The 20,318-nt window shown below is 39.9% G+C and overlaps 1 protein-coding gene across 1 annotated transcript in view; it reads right to left on the bottom strand.

Moving 5' to 3' along the window:
• Nucleotides 1–20,318, bottom strand: part of ZFX (zinc finger protein X-linked) — a 67,683-nt gene that overhangs the window by 8,332 nt on the left and 39,033 nt on the right. The window contains 2 exon segments of the mRNA XM_033195579.1: nt 180–306; nt 309–331. Of these exon segments, the coding sequence (XP_033051470.1) occupies nt 180–306; nt 309–331 (150 nt within the window).

Raw genomic sequence — 20,318 nt, 5'->3', positions numbered from 1 at the left:
TTCCATCTATTTCTTTTTACATTTCTTAATACTTTTTACAAACTTTGCTATTACGACATTGGAATTCTTATACAAAAGTTACTTCAGAAGAGATTCCAAATGTTCTCAATCTAAATAACCCAAAAGTAATCAGGCTGAAACATTTGGATGAGGATGTACAATGTCTAAACACTTCTTACCTAAGTCATCTTCTCCAGGGTCAGCTTTAAAAATGTACACCTTGATGACTTCAGGGCAAGTGCCATCCACTTTACAAGGATCAATTTCCGACTCTGTGTCCATGGTCATTCCGGAAGAACCGTCGTGTGTTCTATTTTGCCAGCATCATCCACTAAAAAGGAAATAAATCACAAATAATAATAGATATTTAAATAAAATGTTACTATTTGCAAAAAAAAAAAAAATTTTTTTTTTTTTTTTTGAGACAGAGTCTCACTCTGTCACCCAGGCTGGAGTGCAGTGGTGGGATCTCGGCTCACTGCAACCTCCGCCTCCCGGGTTCAAGCTATTCTCCTGCCTCAGCCTACTCAGTAGCTGGGACTACATGAGCCCACCACCACGCCTGGCTAATTTTTTATATTTTTAGTAGAGACGGGATTTCACCGTGTTAGCCAGGATGATCTTGATTTCCTAATCCGCCCGCCTCGGCCTCCCAAAATGCTGGGTTACAGGCGTGAGCCACTGCCCCCGGCAAAAGTTCTTTTACAAATATAATCTCTAACTTGATTCACATAAAATTGGATTTTACCTAGACAAGTAAAAGATTCAGTAAATATATTTCTAAAGACTTCTAAAAACAGAAGATATTAAAGCAAAAAATACCATACATAGAGAAAACTCCTGGTAGCCTAGAAAACTGTAATACAAAACAATATACTTATAGCCTTTGTTAGCCATAAGGTAAAAGCACTCCTATATTAAAGATATTCTTCTAATACTAAAACCTTCAAAGAACCGGCCAGGTGCAGTGGCTCATGCCTGTAATCCCAGCACTTTGGGAGGCCAAGGTGGGTGGATCACTTGAGGCCAGGAGTTTGAGACCAGGCTGGGCACTATGGCAAGACCCCCATCTCTACCAAAAAAAATATATGTGTATGTATATATATAATATATTTTTTTTTTTTTTAACACATACAGGCTATTATACCTTCTTTAAAGAGAGCAATGGGTGTATGAGAATATGTTTAAATTCACGTATTGCTGCATTTGCCACCAAGGACCTAAACTCACTATTGTCATAAACTAAAGTTGTGTGTCTACGTTATGCGTATTTACATTTAAGCAGATTGAAGTTGAATTTCTGTTGACCATCTCATTGCGGTGTACCTTTCTGGAAATCATGTTTTGGTTATTTTCAAATATATTATTCTATTGGAGATAGATCATATCAAATGATACTCAGAATATATATATGTGTGTGTGTGCATATATATATACATATGTGTGTATATATACATACACACACACAAAAAAAATTAGCTGGGCATGGTGGCACGCGCCTGTAGTCCCAGCTACTCAGGAGGCTGAGGTGGGAGGATCACATAAGCCTGGGAGGTCAAGGTTACAGTGAGCCAAGATAATGCCACTGCACTCCAGCCTGGGTTACAGAGTGAGACCCTGTCTCAAAACAACAACAACAACAACAACAACAACAAACTTAGAAGAATGTCCTAGAAGTAAAATCAAGAAATAGTCTTCATATAAATATTTTATAAGCAGTACTTCATGGTCACTATTCTTGAGTATCATTCGATATGATCTATCTCCAATAGAACAACACATTTGAAAATAATCAAAACATGATTGCCAGAAAGGTACACCGCAATGAGATGGTCAACGGAAATTCAGCTTCAATGTGCTTAAATGTACATACGCATAACGTACACACACAACTTTAGTTTATGACAATAGTGAGTTTAGGTCCTTGGTGGCAAATGCAGCAATACGTGAATTTAAACATATTCTCATACACCCATTGCTCTCATTAATGAAGGTATAATAGCCTGTATGTGTTAAAAAAACGAACAAATGAAAGAGAGACACGGGGGATAAAAAGAGAAAAAAAAAAGATACATATGATTTCCAATAGTAGAGACTCGGGGGATATACAATAAACATCACATTTATTTATATTATTTATTTATTTATTATTTATTTATTTTGAAACAGAGTCTATTATTTATTTATTTATTTAATTAATTAATTTTGAAACAGAGTCTCTCTCATCCAGGCTGGAGTGCAGTGGCACAATCTTGGTTCATTCTGCCTCCTGGCTTCAAGCGATTCTCCTGCCTCAGCCTCCCAAGAAGCTGGGATTACAGACGCCAGCCACCACACCCAGCTAATTTTTGTATTTTTAGTAGAGATGGGGTTTCCCATGTTGGTCAGGCTGGTCTCAAATTCCTGACCTCAAGTGATCCACCCACCCCGGCCTCCCAAAGTGCTGGGATTATAGGCATGAGCCACCATGCCCAGTCAAACATCACATTTTTTAAAACTTTACCAAGTAGCCAAGAAAGTAAGTGTCCTGTTATTCACAGGACCTGGAAAATAAAGCTGCAAAACATGGTGTCTTCAAATAACAGACTCTGGATTTGAATAAATACCAACCAAAAGCATAATCCCCATATAATGTAGCCTTACATTACATGTCACTTATGGGCACTGACTGCTATCTCTAGCTCAACAAAAAGTGTAGCAAAGACTAATGAAAAGTTACCACCCAATACAATTTAATTTATCACAAAGTAGGGTTTTTCAATGTTGAGTCCATTAGTGAAACTCTGAAGGAATGTTCTCTCTGCTCTAGGCCCAGTTGGCCTATCTGGCATAGTGGAAGACCAACTAGAGGGGAGCAGGACCGAGGCCCAGAAAAGAAGGCTCATTGAGCTTGTTTGTAATACCTGCAACTAGCCTTTTCATTTCCCCTTTGTCCTTTTAGTTCCCTTTCTGGTGTTCCTGTGCTAGATATATCTGTTTTCCTTTTGGATGGACATTGCTTTATTCAGTTCAGCAAACAGTGAATCACAACTACATTAGACTCTAGGCAGGTATTGGAGATGCAAATATGAAAAAGTCAAGGGTTCCAGAATTTACAGTCTTGTAGCAAAGTGGACAAGTAAACAGGTGGGTATTTTTAAATGTAGTAATTAATAATGCAGCTACCATTTACTAAGTGATTATGGTTAAGTACTACTTAATACAACAACCCTGTGAGGCAGATGGTACAATATTCTCTACATTTTACAGGAGAGCAAACTTAAGTTTAGAGAGGTTGAGTAACTTATCTGGAGTCACACAATTCACATCTCAAGCTACGCTGGTCCCAGTCAGGGCTCGTCAACTTCTGGAATTTGGAGCATGGGGTTTAAATTGGTAGAGGCAACTGTGATTTTTGAAAAATCAAAAAATAGTGTAACTATCTAAACATGCTTTCTTTTCATGGAAAACAAATGAATGTGCTCATGACTCAGGCAGGCATAATTAGTATTGCAACCAAGTCTAGGTGGTGGTGATTCTGACCACTGTAACTTTTAACATTCACAGCCATCCCTTGTGTAATTTACACCCGTTATACCAAGACAGAACTCAGAGTCTGATATCTTTGAAATGATACTTCTGCAAAGTTGTCGCAATCTCCATCAGCTCCAAAAACTGTGTTTACCTAATCAAAATTCTTACACAGAACATCAAGATGAATCTAATATCTTAAAAGCCAACATTAAAAAACAAAAACACAGTGACAATTTATCGACTTAACTTCTGACTTATTGAGAATCAATACCATCCACATCCCAAATTACGTGCAAAGAAAAGCTTGAAAATGGCAGCCCCAAACCTTTGTCATTTACAAACATAAAAATTATAAAATTTAATCAGCTTGTTTCAAATGCAAAGTTCAAGAATCCCAAACTCTGGGTCACTGAAAGCAGTTGTTGTTTTGGTCTATTTTTGACATCATTAATCACCAAACTACATTCTAATATATCTTCAGTTTCAAAACCAAACAAGTCACTTAAAAAATGCACTTGTTGATAAATTATACTTTTTCTTACATAAACTGAAATGAAGGTCATTTATGAGAAAAAAGCAAAAGCTTGTTTATGTACATTGTAAGATGACAATGTTGAACCCTCTAATGCAATCTTTAATAAATTGATACAGAAAAATGAGAGGATGAGAGTCAGAAATGACTGGCAAACATCATTGTGCACTGATCTCTGCCATGGGAACAAAGGAAAGATACCTCACTCGGGTAAAGAGAAAGGCACTTACGTAAAGGGACAAATGAAGGGAGACACAAAATGGTGTGATGGTAAGAGAATGCATGGTTCAATATTGCTGGAATGTGAGGGTAAAGTGTGGCAAAGGACGTGGCAGGAAATGCAGCCGACTGCGAAGCAGAAGCCAGGTCACAAAGGGCCTTGTGCACAGGCAGAGGGGCTCAGACTTTATCCTTGCAGGCCAAGGGTTTCTCAGTCTGGTCAGGTGTCAAAATCTCTTATGGAATTTAAAAACAAAGCATCCAGTCCAGCAGCTCTACAGAATCAGAATCTGCAGCACTCGGACCTGCTATATAGAGACAGATTTAGGGGCGCCCTGCCTCTCAGACTCTGATGAGAGGCTGGAGAACATCTGCTGCAGGACTGAGAGACTTTCACACAGAGCAGTGACTAAGTCAGGTGCCCATTTCTGCTGGCCTTGGAAAGGTAGATCCAACGAGATCAAAGCACGGAGCTGACTTCCGTCTACTGCAGTAATGCAGGTGACAGATGGTGAGGCCTTGAATCAGGATGGAGGTAGTACAACTGGCGGAGTGGGCTGGACTTGAGGCCTATCTTGGGACTGAAATGAGTAGAACTTGGTGTCTGACTGAAAACCCAACATGACAAGCCAAGGATAACTGGGTTTTTAAAATTTAGGTGACTGAGTGACTGGGGAAAAGAATCTCTCTTCCTGCATGTTTGATTAACTTAAGGTCCAAGGATAACGTCCTGAAAAGCCCTCAGAACAGTGATTGTCGCTATTGTTTTGTGCTCACGGCACCTTTGCTTGCTTCTCTCGGAATACATGATTCACTGTGTGGCCACTGTCTGGTTTTTCTCCCCGTCTTTCCCATTGACACAGCAGAACCTGTATTTTCATTACTCAGTCTTTTAAGACCCAGTCTGGTGATGGTAGATGATCAGAATATTGATGAATCAACAATTCACTGAATGAATGAGATGTGCAGCCAGCTGCTTAATATTCAAGTCTGAAAGTGGAAGGCTGACACAGTTTGGGAGCCTCAACTGTGTTAACTAAGCTTTGTCATCATGCAGTGAGAATTTGCAGTGTGAGGACAGAGTCCCGGGGAATGCCATAGTTGAAAGGGAGGGGCAAGAATAGTTCATAAAGAAACCAGAGAAGTGAAAGCTGGAGAGGGTGGTAGAAGGGCATGAAGGAAGCTAGGGAGTTAAAAGATGCAGGAAGCCTAGTAAGTAAGGCCCATGGCAATGATGCAGCACCACACAAGAAGGAACGTGGAGAAGGAATGTCCACTGTAGTAGCGAGAGGTCGCTAATGTTCTTGGTTAAAATCAGTGGAGTGAAGGCTGTAAGGGGTCAGACTAGAGTGGGCTGAGGAGTCAATGGAACATGTGAATTTCTTCGAGTCTAGTTTGAAAAAGGCACACAGAAGGACAATAACTAGAATGGGTTGCAGAGTCAAGGACTTTTCCATTTAGTATTAGTAGATAAAAATACTCAAGCATGCTCGGTCTGTGGGAGAAAACAATAGAAAGTGAGAGACTGAAGCCAGAGGATATGATGAAATTTGGGGATCCAAATCTCAGAGGAAATGGGATAAATGAAACTAGGGGCAAAGATGAAGGAATTTTCCTTAAATAGAAGGAGAAACACGCTATCCTTCTGAGACTTGAATGATAATGTAGCTATGCTGTGTTTAGGGAAGCAGGGAAGGTGATAATGCAGAAAGTTGTAGTTTATGGCTGGTGGCTTCAATCATAGGTATGAAACAGGAGGCAAGAACTTGGGTAATCAGTGAGAAAACAATAGACTGGGTTAAGAGCTTGAGAAACTAGAGAAAATGAGTGATCCAGGACAAGCTTAATGATATGAAGGTTCAAATAGTCCAACTGGTTAAAGTCTTTGCAGTTAAAAAACAACTACAGGTTCTCTAAACACTGGACATAACTATCTAAATTAAAGTATCTTGATTATGCTTTATAAAAATGGTTTGTAGGGAGAAGAGTCAGCATTAATGTTCTTACTTCTGGACTGATATGTACTTACCCTTTTTCAAAGCTATTTTTATGACATACCTGGCTAACTGGGCCAAGGTTATTTTCTTAAAGGTGGTTTGGAATTTCAAACCGAGGTAGCAATGGAGGGATAAAGTTATCACCAAACTAGGAGGAAATTTGTAATATCTTCGGATAATTCAACTCAAAACAGTTTGATGTTGTTGATAAAGCTGGCCTCTTTTGACAAGGCTTGTCAAAACTGATTCCAGCAAGTACTGGAAAATCCATGTCCCTATGTTTACAAATAACAGTGCCAGGCTTGTTGTTTTTGCATGTCAGTTTGTCTGTACCCTTCAGGTTAAACCTTTGATGACTAGAAAATCCAATCATTTAGAGCTTGCAAAATGTCATGGTTTTACCTGTAACTTGGAGTAAAAGACCTTTGTTTGCTTTCACAAATGTGTGGGAAAACACATTCCAAATATATGAGCTTACCTGGTAGCAAAGCTATTCTACTACATAAGTATAATTCACCTTCAGATTTTCACCTTGAACATTTATCCCACTAAATCTATAAAATTATTCTGAATATGAAATGTTACAGGAATGATTTATCTTTTAAAAAGACACTTTGATGGTCCTGTTAAGTACTCAAAATTTCACTATGATTTTAAAGCTACCATTATTAAAAATGAATTTCTAAAAACAGACAAAGAAGGCTTCGATAAAACTGAGTCATCCTACCTATGATTCCTGCATAAGTGCCTTCTCCTAATGTAGTAATGAAGAACTAGAGCTTTAGAATAAGGCCTCTCCAAAATAGAAGAGCATAATTTCTGGAAATTAAGACTACTTCTAATAATAACTACCATTTGCATGGCATTTTGCAATTTCCTTAGCATTTCTACATTTTTTTTAATTACATTTGATTCTCATCTTTTCCAGATAAAGAAATACAGGCTCTGAAATGGCATGTGATTTGCCCAAAGTCAGTAAGCTACTAAGTGAGAGGTGGAAGAGAAAGTGAGGTGCCTGTCTTTAGAACTCAGACCTTTATCTTCATCTTCTGAAAGAAATGAAAATGTGCTCAAAATCCTGCCACTGGGAACCATCAACAGAATTTACAGATCATTAGACATTTCTCCACGCATACTACAAATAAAAGGATGGAAGAAAGAACAGAGAATTTTTTGTGAAAATGAGATGTTGTAACATGCTCTTTTTAAACAAAAGTTACAACATGAGAATTTAAACTCAAAACAATTTTAACTCCAAAGTCAATCCCACTCCCTCGCCCACGATCTCAATTCCCTTACCCTACCCCTTCTTTTGTTTCATCACACAGGCTTGGCACAATCACACACTTTACAATTTGCCTCTTTGCCTCTGCGCCAGCACCTATGTAGCTAAATATGGCTGGAAACACACAAAAACACAAACACACCCAGCGGATGGTTTCACTTTAAATTCATAACCCTGAACCTGAAGTGAGCCCTTTCTGCTTTCTGTCCTCTCCTCTTTTCCCTATTCTCCTCACCCCTCAAATCTCTAACACCACCTCCCCATCCTCTCAGTGGCTGACCTTACTTCTTACTTCACCTAGAAATCAACCAGAAGAGAAGATTCATTACCGCATCTAATCCACCTACCAGCAACTAAGCCCACATACGCTATCTTCAGCCTGTTCCCACAAACCATTTGTGTTCCTACCTAATGCCCATCCCCTCTTTTTGAAGCCCCTTCTTCACTGCTTGAGCACCACTCCCCCCTCTTTCCCTGCATCCTCTACTGGATCATTCTCATCAGGATACAAACAAGCCATTCTCTGTCTCCTGCTTAAAATGAGCAAAACCTCCTTTTTTTTCTTTTTGAGATGGAGTTTTGCTCTTGTTGCTGAGGCTGGAGTGCAATGGTGTGTCTCAGCTCACTGCAACTGCCACCTCCTGGGTTCAAGCGATTCTCCTGCCTCAGCCTCCCAAGTAGCTGGGATTATAGGCATGCGCCACCACATCTGGCTAATTTTGTATTTTTAATAGAAACGGGGTTTCACCATGTTGGTCAGGCAGGTGTTGAACTCCTTACTTCAGATGATCCACCCACCTCGGCCTCCCAAAATGCTGGGATTACAGGCGTGAGCCATCGTGCCCGGCCAAGCAAAAACTCTTGATCCCATTTCTCCATCACCTCCATTTCTCAAATTTGCCTCATTTCATATCCTTTAAAGTCACTTCAAGGTTGGGTGCAGTGGTGCACACCTATAATCCCAGCTCTTTGGGAGGCCAAGGCAGGAGAATTGCTTAAGCCCAGTAGTTAGAGACCAGCCTGGGCAACACAGCGAGACCCTCATCTCTACAAAAGATTAAAAAATTAGCCAGGCATGGTAGTGTGCGCCTGTAGTCCCAGCTACCCAGGAGGCTGAGGTGGGAGGATCACCTCAACCTAGGAGGTCGAGGCTGCAGTGAGCTGTGATTGCACCACTGCAGTTTGGCCTGGGCGACAGTGAGACCCTGCCTCCAAAAAAAAGAAAAGAAAAAGAAAAGTTCATTTCAATCAGGTCATTCTTTGCCCACAAAGAATGCCCACTTCACCAAAACTGTCCATCAAGGTCACTTATGACCAATTCTCGGCCCTCATATGACTTGCAGCGTCAGCATCTGACAGATACGCACTCTCTGTGATTCACTTTCCTCACTTGGCTCCCATGACCCAACCTCTAGGTTTCCTCTCACCTCACTGACCATGCCTCCTCACTCTTGCTGGAGCCTCCTTTTACCACCTAATGCTGCAAACCCCAGGGCTTAGTCCTTAGTCTTAAGTTTGTCTACAATCACTCCTTTGGTTATCACACTCTGTCTCATGACTTAAATTTCATTTACATACCAACAACTCCCAAATTTACATCTCCACTCTAGACCTGTCTCCATAACTCAGATTTGTACGTGTATCTCCTCTATGATGTCTAACCAGATGTCTCAAAAGTGTCTGCTCAGATGTTACCTTCTCAGCAAAACCCTGACCATACTTGTAACCCAAATCCTCCTTATACCTCTTTTTACCTCCCCAAGTACGGATCACCTTATAATATGCTGCACCACTCACCTATGTCTGTGTACCTCTGCTAGAATGTAATGTCTATGAGGGAAAGAAACTTTCCTGTGTTTTGTTCACTAATGTATATCCCAAGTGCCTACAATACTGCCCAGCGTATAGAGTAAGTACACAACATTCATTTGTTAAATATATGAATGCTAATCTTCAAGTAAAAGTTTGGTCATTAAGATATTAGTTCTTAACCCTCTAAAAATAACAAAGGCAGGTGCAGTGGCTCATGCCTATAATCACAACACTTTGGGAGGCCAAGGTGGGAGGACTGCTTTGGCCTGGGCAACATAGTGAGACCATCTCTAAAAAATTTTTAAATTAGCCGGGCATGGTGGTATGGGGCTGTGGTCCCAGCTGCTTGGGAAGCTGAGGTAGGAGGATCACTTCAGCCCAGGAGGTCAAGGCTGCAGTGAGTCATGATCATGCCACTGCACTCCAGCCTGGGCTACAAAGCAAGACCCCGCTTCAAAAAATAAAGTAAGAAAAAATATTATAAAAGCATCCATATTTTGCCTATAATACACAAATAAGTTTTAGACCCAGCATCTACTGTCACTTTACTGTGAAAGATATGGAAGTTAACATTTCGACTTCTCCACTCCCCCAAATATTTTATAGCTAGTTTTATATTAAATGAATTCAATGCTCATTTCTAGTTTCTTTAAAATCAGTTTCTCCATTCTAGGGTTCTTTCTATTGATCGATCCTTTAATCTGCTAGATTCAATACCAAATAGTTCCCCCATCCAAGAAAGGCCAATGGGTGCTACAGTCCCTGAATTTCTGCATACTTGAAATGTTGGTCCATGGCCTTTACTTGAAGAATGAATTGGCTGAATATAAAACTCTTAGGTTACAATTTCCTCAGAACTTTGCAGACATTGTTTCACTGTCTCCTAGCACTGAGCATTTCTGTGTGGATGTCCCTATAATTCTTGATCCTTAAAGTTCACTAATAACAGTATGATTATGATTTGGTTGTTTTACCATTTTGACAATTTCTTGGAACAAAAAAGATTCTAATCTTTATTTCAGGAAAAAAATCTTCCATTATAAATATTTTTCTAGTTCATCAGTAGTTCTCTTCCGGAATTTCACTTATGTCTGTTTGTGTCCTTTATCTTTCTCCATATCTATCCTTCTTCTCCATAAGCATTTTCACAATTTTATTTTCTTAACATTTCATTTTGTGATTTCCTAAAGCCCAATCCCTCTGTCCTTGGCTATATGCTAAGACACATTTTGTCTTATTGTTGCTTCTATGATGGCTTTTACCTTGATCATATTTTTTTCTCTTCAGCTTCTTTCTGGATTTTGTCAGTTTATACTCTAACTGTCCCTATTGCCTTGTAATATATAATAAATAATTTTTTTTGTTTTGGTAGAGATGGGATCTCACTGTGTTGCCCAGGCTGGCCTCAAACTCCTGGCCTTAAGCAATCCTTCCACTTCCATTTCCTACAGTCCTGGGATTACAGATACGAGTCACCACACCTGGCCTGTCTCAAGTTTTTAAAAAGATATATTGTTTGCAATTTCACTGAGCCTGCAGACCAGTGCTAACCAACAGAACTTTCTTTGATGAAGGAAATGTTCTGCACTAGCCACATGTAGCTACTGAGTACTTGAAATGTGACTGGTACAATGTAGGAACTGTATGTTTAATTCATTTTAACAACTTTAGCCAAATATGTGGCTAGTGGCTACTATTAGAGGAAATCTCCAAATTCAAAGGGCTCCCATGCATGAAAATACAATGCATAAACAAACAAACAACAAAAAACCTACAGCCAAACATGGTGGCTCACACCTGTAATCCCAACACTTTGGAAGGCCAAGGTGGGAGGATCACTTAAGCGAGAAGTTTGAGACCAGCCTGGACAACACAGTGAGACCCCATCTCTACAAATAAATTATCTGGATGTGGTAGCACGTGCCTGCAGTCCCAGCTCCACAGGAGGCTGAGACAGGAGGACTGTTTGAGCCCAGGAGTCCAAGGTTGCAGCAGTGAGCCATGACCACACCACTGCACTCTAGCCTGGGCGACAGAGCAAGATCCTGTCTCAAAAAAAAAAAAAGAAAAGAAAAGAGAAAAAGGAATACAAAGGGGAAAGGGGACAATAGAAATTTCTAGGGGAAAAAAGCTGTATGCAAAAATGTAATCAAAGTGATCAATGGTTATGCTGCGAATGATATTTTCACAATCAAAATAATGTAAGCACTGTGTACTGATTTTCTACTTTATTGGAAGGCTGACTAATGGTTATAGAACATACATGGATTGGCTGGGCGTGGTGGCTCATGCCTGTAATCCCAGCACTTTGGGAGGCCAAGGCAGGCGGATCACCTGAGGTGAGGAGTTCAAGACCAGCCTCATGGAGACCAATATGGAGAAACCCCGTCTCTACTAAAAATAGAAAAATTAGCCAGGAGTGTTGGCGCATTCCTGTAAGCCCAGCTACTCGGGAGGCTGAGGCAGGAGAATTGCCTGAACCCAGGAGGCAGAGGTTGTGGTGAGCCGAGATCACGCCATTGCACTCCAACCTGGGTAACAAGAATGAAACTCCATCTCAAAAAAATAAAAATAAAAGAGAACTTAAGATGGATCAGCCTCAACAATACAAAGTAAACACAGATTGGAAGGTAGGCTGAACAGCTTAAAGTGGAGGCAAAGGCACTGATATCCTCATCTTAAAAAGCAGGAGTCAAAAGATACTGTCCACATTTGATGGAACAAGAAATAAAGATGTTAATGTATTACTTAAATTTTGAAAGGTAAAAGAACCAAAAATTGAAACACATCTATCATGAAAAGTCATGGGAAAGGGATGTGAGAACAAAAGTGAGCAAAATTGTCAGCTATCACAGCAGGACATGAAGAAAGAACATATGAAACGGAAGTAATAAAAATCAAGAAAGTGGCCGGGCGTGGTGGCTCACGCCTGTAATCTCACCACTTTGGGAGGCCAAGGTGGGCAGATCACAAGAGACCAGCCTGGCCAACACGGCGAAACATCGTGAAACATCGTCTCTACTAAAACTACAAAAATTAGCCAGACAAGGTGGCAGACGCCTATAATCCCAGGTACTCAGGAGGCTGAGGCAGGGAGAATCGCTTGAACCTGGAAGGTGGAGGTTCAGTGAGCCGAGATCACGCCACTGCACTCCAGCCTAGATGACAGAGCGAAACTCTGTCTCAAAAAAAAAAGTCAAGAAAGTATATTATTTAAAATCATATAGATAAGTACCATTAGAAATAGCTGAAAGAGAAAGTATAAGTCCTCATGTAATGTCATTGGTAGGTTCTCAGAAATTGTGACTTTCAGCCAAACAACGTAGTGTAACAAAAGCAATTTTTTGGCCAGGCGCAGTGGCTCACGCCTGTAATCCTAGCCCTTTGGGAGGCCAATGCGGGAGGATCACTTGACGTCAGGAGTTCGAGATCAGCCTGGTCAACATGGTGAAACCCCGTCTCTACTAAAAATACAAAAATTAGCTGGGCAGGGTGGTGCACATGTGTAGTCCCAGCTACTTGGGGGACTGTGGCACGAGAACTGCTTGCACTAGGGAGGCGGAGGTTGCAGTAAGTCGAGATAGCGCCACTGCACTCCAGCCTGGGTGGCAGAGTAAGACATTGCCTCAAAAAAAAAAAAAAAATTACAGTAGGCTAATTGATATGAATAAGAGTTAAGTTCCTATGGCATATTTCTGGTCACAAAAACATCACCAAACTTCTATGTATAGTCTAAAACACTTCTAGCATTAAACGTGGAAATAAATGTGGGCTATACATATATTTAAGAAAGATTAGTAAAAACAAGATGATAATTTGCCCAATGATTCTAGATCAGGGTCGTGGGTGTAGAAGCCTCTCCAGCAGCTCAGGGTACCAGGCAGGAACCATCACAGGGCATGCTCAGTCACATTGGGACAGTGTAGACATGCCAATTAACCTAATGTGCACAGCTTTGGGATGTGGGAGGAAACCCACACGGACATGAGGAGAATGTGCAAACGCCACAGGGACAGTGTCCCCAGCAGAAAGTCGATTTTCTTTCTCATCAACATTATAAGGAATAACATGTTATTCCAGGACCTGCTACAGTTGCCTTTGGGGGGATGAGCCAGGAAGAACAAAGGGTAGGTAAAGCAAAGGATTACTGCTTTAAATAGTTTTTCAATGAATAAACCCAATATGGTCTATCCATACAACAGAATCCTATTTAGCCTTAAAAAGGAAGGAAATTCTGACACAAGCTACAACATGAATAAATCTTGAAAAATCATGCTAGGTGAATAAGTCAGCCAGCCACAAAAGGAAAAATACTGTATGATCCCACTTATAAGAGGTAGCCAGGGTAGTCGAATTCCTAAGAGACAGAAAGTAGGAAGGTGGCTGCCAGGGGCTGGGAGGAGGGGATCAGGGAGTTAGTGTTTAATGGGTATGGAGTTTGTTTTGCAAGATGAAGAGTTCTGGGGATGGATGATACTGATGGTTGCTTAGCAGTGTGAATGCACTTAATGCCACTGAACTGTATACTTAAAAAATTGTTAAGATGGTAAATTTTATGTGTATTTTATAATTAAAAACTAATTTCAAAAACTAAATTAAAAGCTTTTGGCACAATTCCACAACTATCACCTCTCCTTTTTTAACATCCCTCATGATACTGGAAGATATTTTATTGAAAAAAGTAATTGCTTAAAGAGGAAAGGCTAATTGGGGCCTTTAGTAAACAGAAAAGCTAATAATAAAGGCTCTAGGGGATTGTTGCTTGGCCCATTTGGCTTTTATCATTATTGAGATACAGTTTACATAACAAAATTCTCCATTTTAAAGTGTACAATTAAGTGATTTTTAGTACATTCACTGTGGTGCAACCATCACCACCCTTCTAATTCCCCATAAAGAAACACCATACCCATTAGCAGTCAGGCCCAACTCATTCTTCCCCCAATCTCCTGGAAACCACTCATCTACTTTCTCTATGGATCTGCCTCTTCTAGACATTTCACATAGATGGAATCATACAACATGTGGTCTTTTTCGCCTGGCTGCTTTCACTAAGCATAATGCTTGAAAGATAAGAAATGATCTCTTAAATCCAGAAAAGAGAAGTCATTAACAGTCATTAAAATAAGCTCAAATACAATCTTTTTGGGTTTTTTTTTTTTTTTTTTTTTTTTTTGAGACAAGGTCTCGCTCTGTCACCCAGGCTGGAATGCAGCACGCAATCATGGCTCACTGTGGCCTGACTTGGGCTCAAGCAATCCTTCCACCTCAGCCTCCTAGGCAAGCGCCACCATACCCGGTGTTTTATTTTTTTAATTGTTTCTAGAGATGGGGTCTCCCGATGTTGTCAAGTCTAGTTTGAATTCCTGGGCTCAAGTGATCCTCCCGCCTCAGCCTCCAAAAACGCTGGGATTACAGGTGTGAGCCATTGTGCCAGGCCTCAAAATCTTAACACTGCAACTCTGACTGCCACATTTCAATAAAGATTGAAAAGACCTTGTGCTCATCTTGAGAACAACTGAAATTATCTAGGAGGCACAGACAAGAGGGAAAATCTATGCCATGAGGACGCAATCAGTCTCAAACTCTAATTAAACTTGAAGTCGATAAACCTATGGCCAATACTCACAAGGTAGACACAAATTCATTCACTAAATCCCAGCCTCCCAGACACCTAATAAATCTTTAAACAGGCTAATTTGAGAGAAAAATAAAGAGGATTTTACTTCCTAAGTAAGTTACCTCAAGGGGCAGTATGAATACACAAATCTTTTCTAAAGTTTTAACAAGATTCACACCTGTGATCTTGGGACTGATGTCAAGGAAGGAAACCAGGCCTTTCCTTACCATACACTTCACTATTGCTAAGATAAAATTAGGTTCTGTGAACAATAAGCCTATTCTAACTTACTATGACAAGTCTAATAGTCTTACTACCTAATTACCAGAATGTTTTTTAAACTCGAACCCCAAAATCCAATCAAAAGAGAAACTGTAGGATAGACTTGGTGGTATTCAACATCCTCAGGGTCCCTGTGTGGATGGCTACTTAATACTCAATGAAAGCCGGGCTCAGTGGCTCACGCCTGTAATCCCAGCACTTTGGGAGGTCAAGACAGGAGAATCACCTGAGATTAGGAGTTTGAGACCAGCCTGGCCAACATGGCAAAACCCCATCTCTACTAAAAATAACAAAAATTAGCTGAGTGTGGTGGCGCACACTTGTAATCCCAGCTACTCCGGAGGCTGAGGTAGGAGAATCGCTTGAACCCAGGAGATGGAGGTTGCAGTGAGTCAAGATCGCACCACTGCACTCCAGCCTGGGGGGACAGAGCAAGACTCCATTTCAAAAAAAAAAAAAATCCAATGAAGATATCAAAGATGGGTATTTCCTCCTAAAAGGATATCTGAGCAACTATTATGTCCCAGGTACTCTGGTAGTTTCCCTGTATTTTATTATGAAATCAATGACAACAACCCCAAACTTAGATGTTTTGTCTCTACTTGACATATGTGAAAACAGAGCACCTAAAAGACTGAGTAACTTGCAGGAAGTATTCTGTCAAGAAGGCAAATGCTTTAGTAGATAAATACATTTAAATTTCACTCTTAGATCTTCCTCTCTTAACTTCCTCCTCAGGAACCCTCTTTGTGGGGTTAAAATTCCACCTTATTTTTATTATATAGCCTATAAGAGACTTGAAAGAATTGGGTACGATCTGATCTCCTTGAATTCTTGAAACTTTCCTGGAGTGCTTCAAAGGTTTAGTGAAATTAGCCTCATTCTGTAGACCAGGAATTAAAGGAACAGTACCAGTCAGGTCCCTGTCCTAAGTTCGAGTGATCTGTAGCATGGTGTCAGAGACATAAGTAATGAAAAATAGTTGAAGAGGTCTAAAACTAGTAAAACAATAACTGATTTCTTTATACATTCAGGGGGAAGAGAAAGGAATAACTGTTACAATCCCACCCTGTACCTGCCCTTACCCAAGAAGAATTCCCTGAAGGGACAACAGAAACGTCATAATGAAGCTAAGCAACATTGAGCCTTGGTAGCCCAATGGATGCCACTGACTGAAAGCCTCTGGATAACGACAGCAATGGCTAGCAGTGACTGACAGGATCTCTCATTCTCACAACCACCCTGGAAGTCAAGCAGTATTACTGGCATTTCACAATAAGGAAGCTAATACAAAAAGGTTAGTTAACTTGCCCGAATTCATTCAGCTAATGAGTAGCAGAGCTGGTATCCAAATCCAAGGCTGTCTGACTCAGCCGCAAGCTGAGTTTCTATACACCAGATGTTGCTTCTCTAAGATAGGCATGGAGAGGTATGTTCTCTCTCTCCCTCCCTCCTTTTCTTTTCCCTCCCCAGACCCATTACCTCACAAAGTAATCATATATCTGTTCAAAGGGCAAGGTGACATTTTTGTCTACGTTTCAGAAGATAAACAGTAAATATTAACCAAAAGGCCAGTCTGAAGCTCCAATTGCTTGTAATGCTTTCAAAATAGAGACCTTTTCCCAACCTTGTTTTTGGCAGGGGAAGGGAGCAACTAAAACATCTTTGCCTATTTGAGTGCTTTATTCTTGTTATAAAGCTAGCCAACACCTAGATTGAACATAATACTGAAAACTCTTAAGTCATTAATTGTAGTGTTGATTTCTAAATAAATTTCAGTGTCTACAGTAAAGACACATTTTAGATGGATTAAAATAACCTCTTTCTGAATTTTATCCGAAAAAGTTTTAAAAAGATGCTTGAGGTGATTATAGTTAATAACAATGCACTGTATACTTGAAAATCACTGAGAATAGATTTTAAGTGTTCTCACCACAAAAAAGTAAAAATGTGAGGTAATGTACGTTAATTAGCTCTACTCAGCCATTCCACAACACATACGTATTTCAAAACATCATGTTGTACACCATAAATACATACCATTTTTATTGGGCAACTAAAACAATTAATTTTAAAAATGAAATAAAATTTAAGAATGTTCAATACACTTTCTCCAAAATATCCTTAGTTCAGTAAATAACACTTCTCAGAAATACTCCCATGTAGAGATATATTTTTCAAATTCCAAACTTTTTCCTGTGTTTTATCAAATGGTTTTTTAAAAAGTGGTAGGGTACATACATAAAAATAATAAAATACATATACCTAGCCAATAATTAACCCATGGAACAAAGGAGTAAATATTTTACTAACTCTTCTGTGCTAATAGTCCCTAGAATCAATCAATAAACTATTTGATTGTGTTGACCCTCAGAGTTTATACGTTAAAGATAGGGGTTTGGACTTTATGTATTTATTTGCTCCCTGGTTTAAAAAACTGGCAGGGTACATACATAAAAATAATGGTAAAATACATACCTAGCCAATAATTAACCCATGGAACAAAGGAGTAAATATTTTACTAACTCTTCTGTGCTAATAGTCCCTAGAATCAATCAATAAACTATTTGATTGTGTTGACCCTCAGAGTTTATACGTTAAAGATAGGGGTTTGGACTTTATGTATTTATTTGCTCCCTGGTTAAAAAAACTGGCAGGGTACATACATAAAAATAATGGTAAAATACATACCTAGCCAATAATTAGCCCATGGAACGAAAGAGTAAATATTTAACTATCTCTTCTGTGCTAACAGTCCCTAGAATCAATCAATAAACTATCAGATTGTGTTGACCCACAGGGTTTATACATTAAACACACGGGTTTGGACTTTATGTATTTATTCGCTCCCTGAACCACGTTTTATTGGATGTCTACTATGACCAAAGTCATGCTTAATTAGGAGCTAATATTAGAATGATTGGCCAAAATACCTAAACTAGATGGCCAGGCAAACCAGGGCCACCTCATTACATATTTGCAGGAGTCCCTTTACATTGTAGTTGTATGCAGCAACCCTGTAAATAAATCTTTAGCATGTCTATCTGCTCCTCTTCTAGTAACAGGTTTGCCATAGCTGCATAAGCCAGAAACCAAGAAGTGAGCTGCAAACCCTCCCCTCTTCCTCAACCCTAAATTTAATCCAAATTCTACTTCCTAAGTATGTCATGAATCAGTTTCTGCTGAATTCTACTGATAAAACCTTATTTCAGGCCAGGCGCGGTGGCTCATGCCTGTAATCCCAGCAATTTGGAAGGCCAAAGCAGGCGGATCACGAGATCAGGAGATCGAGACCATCCTGGTTAACACAGTGAAACCCCGCCTCTACTAAAAATACAAAAACTTAGTCGGGCATGGTGGCACACGCCTGTAGTCCCAGCTACTCAGGAGGCTGAAGCAGGAGAATCGCTTGAACCCAGAAGGTGGAGGTTGCAGTGAGCCGAGATCACACTGCTGCACTCCAGCCTGGGGGACAGAGCGAGACTCCATCTCAAAAAAACAAAACACAAACTTATTTCGAACTATTATCAACTTTTTCTTACCTGAACTACCACAATAACCTTCTGATATGTACTTTTGGTTTCTGAATTCACTCTTAACTTGCGCCTGCCCTGAACATGCCATTATCTAAACTATAAATCTAAACATGTTATTATTAATCTGTCTAAAACCCTTTAACAGCTTCCCACGTCCAAAAAGTAAAGCAGGCGTCTATGTTCAAGAGCCTTTGTGTTTTGGGCCCTATTTGCCAATCTTCTTTCTTCTCACCACTTCCCCCACACTCCTCACCAGACATTATTAGCACCCAAAGAATAGGTCTGTGAACCCTCAATGATCTCTCACATCTCTCTGCCTTTCTTCCCTCCTCAGCCACCTAATGAACATTTTATTTTATATGCCCTTCAGATTGAGTTCATGTCAAATTATTTTTTAAAGCTTTGAAAACGTTTTTTTTTTTTTAATCCTTGTCTTTGAGAAGTAAATACTGAAATACTTATGAAAAAAATGTTATGTGGAATTTGCTTCAAATACAGGAGGGAGGAAAATGAATAGGAGATGAAATAAACTTGGTCAATATCTTCAAGTGAGCTTCCATAGAACTCAGTTTATAATGCTTTTATAGCATTCATCTCCCTCAAGCGTACCAAAAATTTTCCTTTATTTAAAATTTTCCTTTATTTATTTTTTTTGAGACAGTCTCGCTTTGTCACCGGGGTGCAGTGGCGCGTGATCTCAGTTCACTGCCACATCTGCCTCCCGGATTCAAGCGATTCTCCTGCCTCAGCCTCCTAAGTAGCTGGGATTACAGGCGCGTGCCACCATGCCCGGCTAATGTTTGTATTTTTAGTAGAGACGGGGTTTCACCATGTTGGTCAGGCTGGTCTCGAACTCCTGACTTCGTGATCCGCCTGCCTCAGCCTCCCGAAGTACTGGGATTACCAGTGTGAGTCACCACGCCCGGCCCCATTTTCTTAGTGCTTCTAAAGTACTTTGTATATCTATTTATATACCTTCCTACCCTCAACTGTAATTGCCTGTTTCTGTTTCTCTTCCCTCCAAGTCTGTGAACTCTTAAAAAGCCAGAGACTTTGCTGTTCATCTCCAACCCCTAGTGAGGTTTGCAGCTCATTATCGCTAATCAATAAATGTTTTCTGAATGAATGAAGGCAAAAGAAAAATCAACACTGGCAAGAGTAAAAATAATAGCTTATATGAGATTCCTTTTTCTCATGTAAACACAAATTTGAAAAAAATTAACACTTTTCAGTTAGAAAAACAACAGGATGGGGTTTGGAAGCTGTCTGGGCTTCTGCTAGAATGAGTTAAATAAGAAAATGCTTAACCCCTCCCAACAAATTATTTTTTAACACTGTTGAAATTTGGTATTCATTAATATTGTAAATTGTAGTTATCTTTGGAATTCTATTTGCCTCCCCATCTACCAATAAGCACTATTTATCATGAACTCTACTGCTGTGTAGTATTAAGTTATACACATATACATACAAACATACATACACAGAGAGAGAGAGAGAGACAGAGAGAGGAAGCGGGGGT

Source organism: Trachypithecus francoisi, unplaced genomic scaffold, assembly GCF_009764315.1.
Source record: "Trachypithecus francoisi isolate TF-2019V2 unplaced genomic scaffold, Tfra_2.0 Contig01603, whole genome shotgun sequence".
NCBI classification, from domain to species: domain Eukaryota; kingdom Metazoa; phylum Chordata; class Mammalia; order Primates; family Cercopithecidae; genus Trachypithecus; species Trachypithecus francoisi.
Note: the sequence above shows the minus strand (reverse complement) of the source record. Positions and strands in the feature narration are given on the sequence as shown.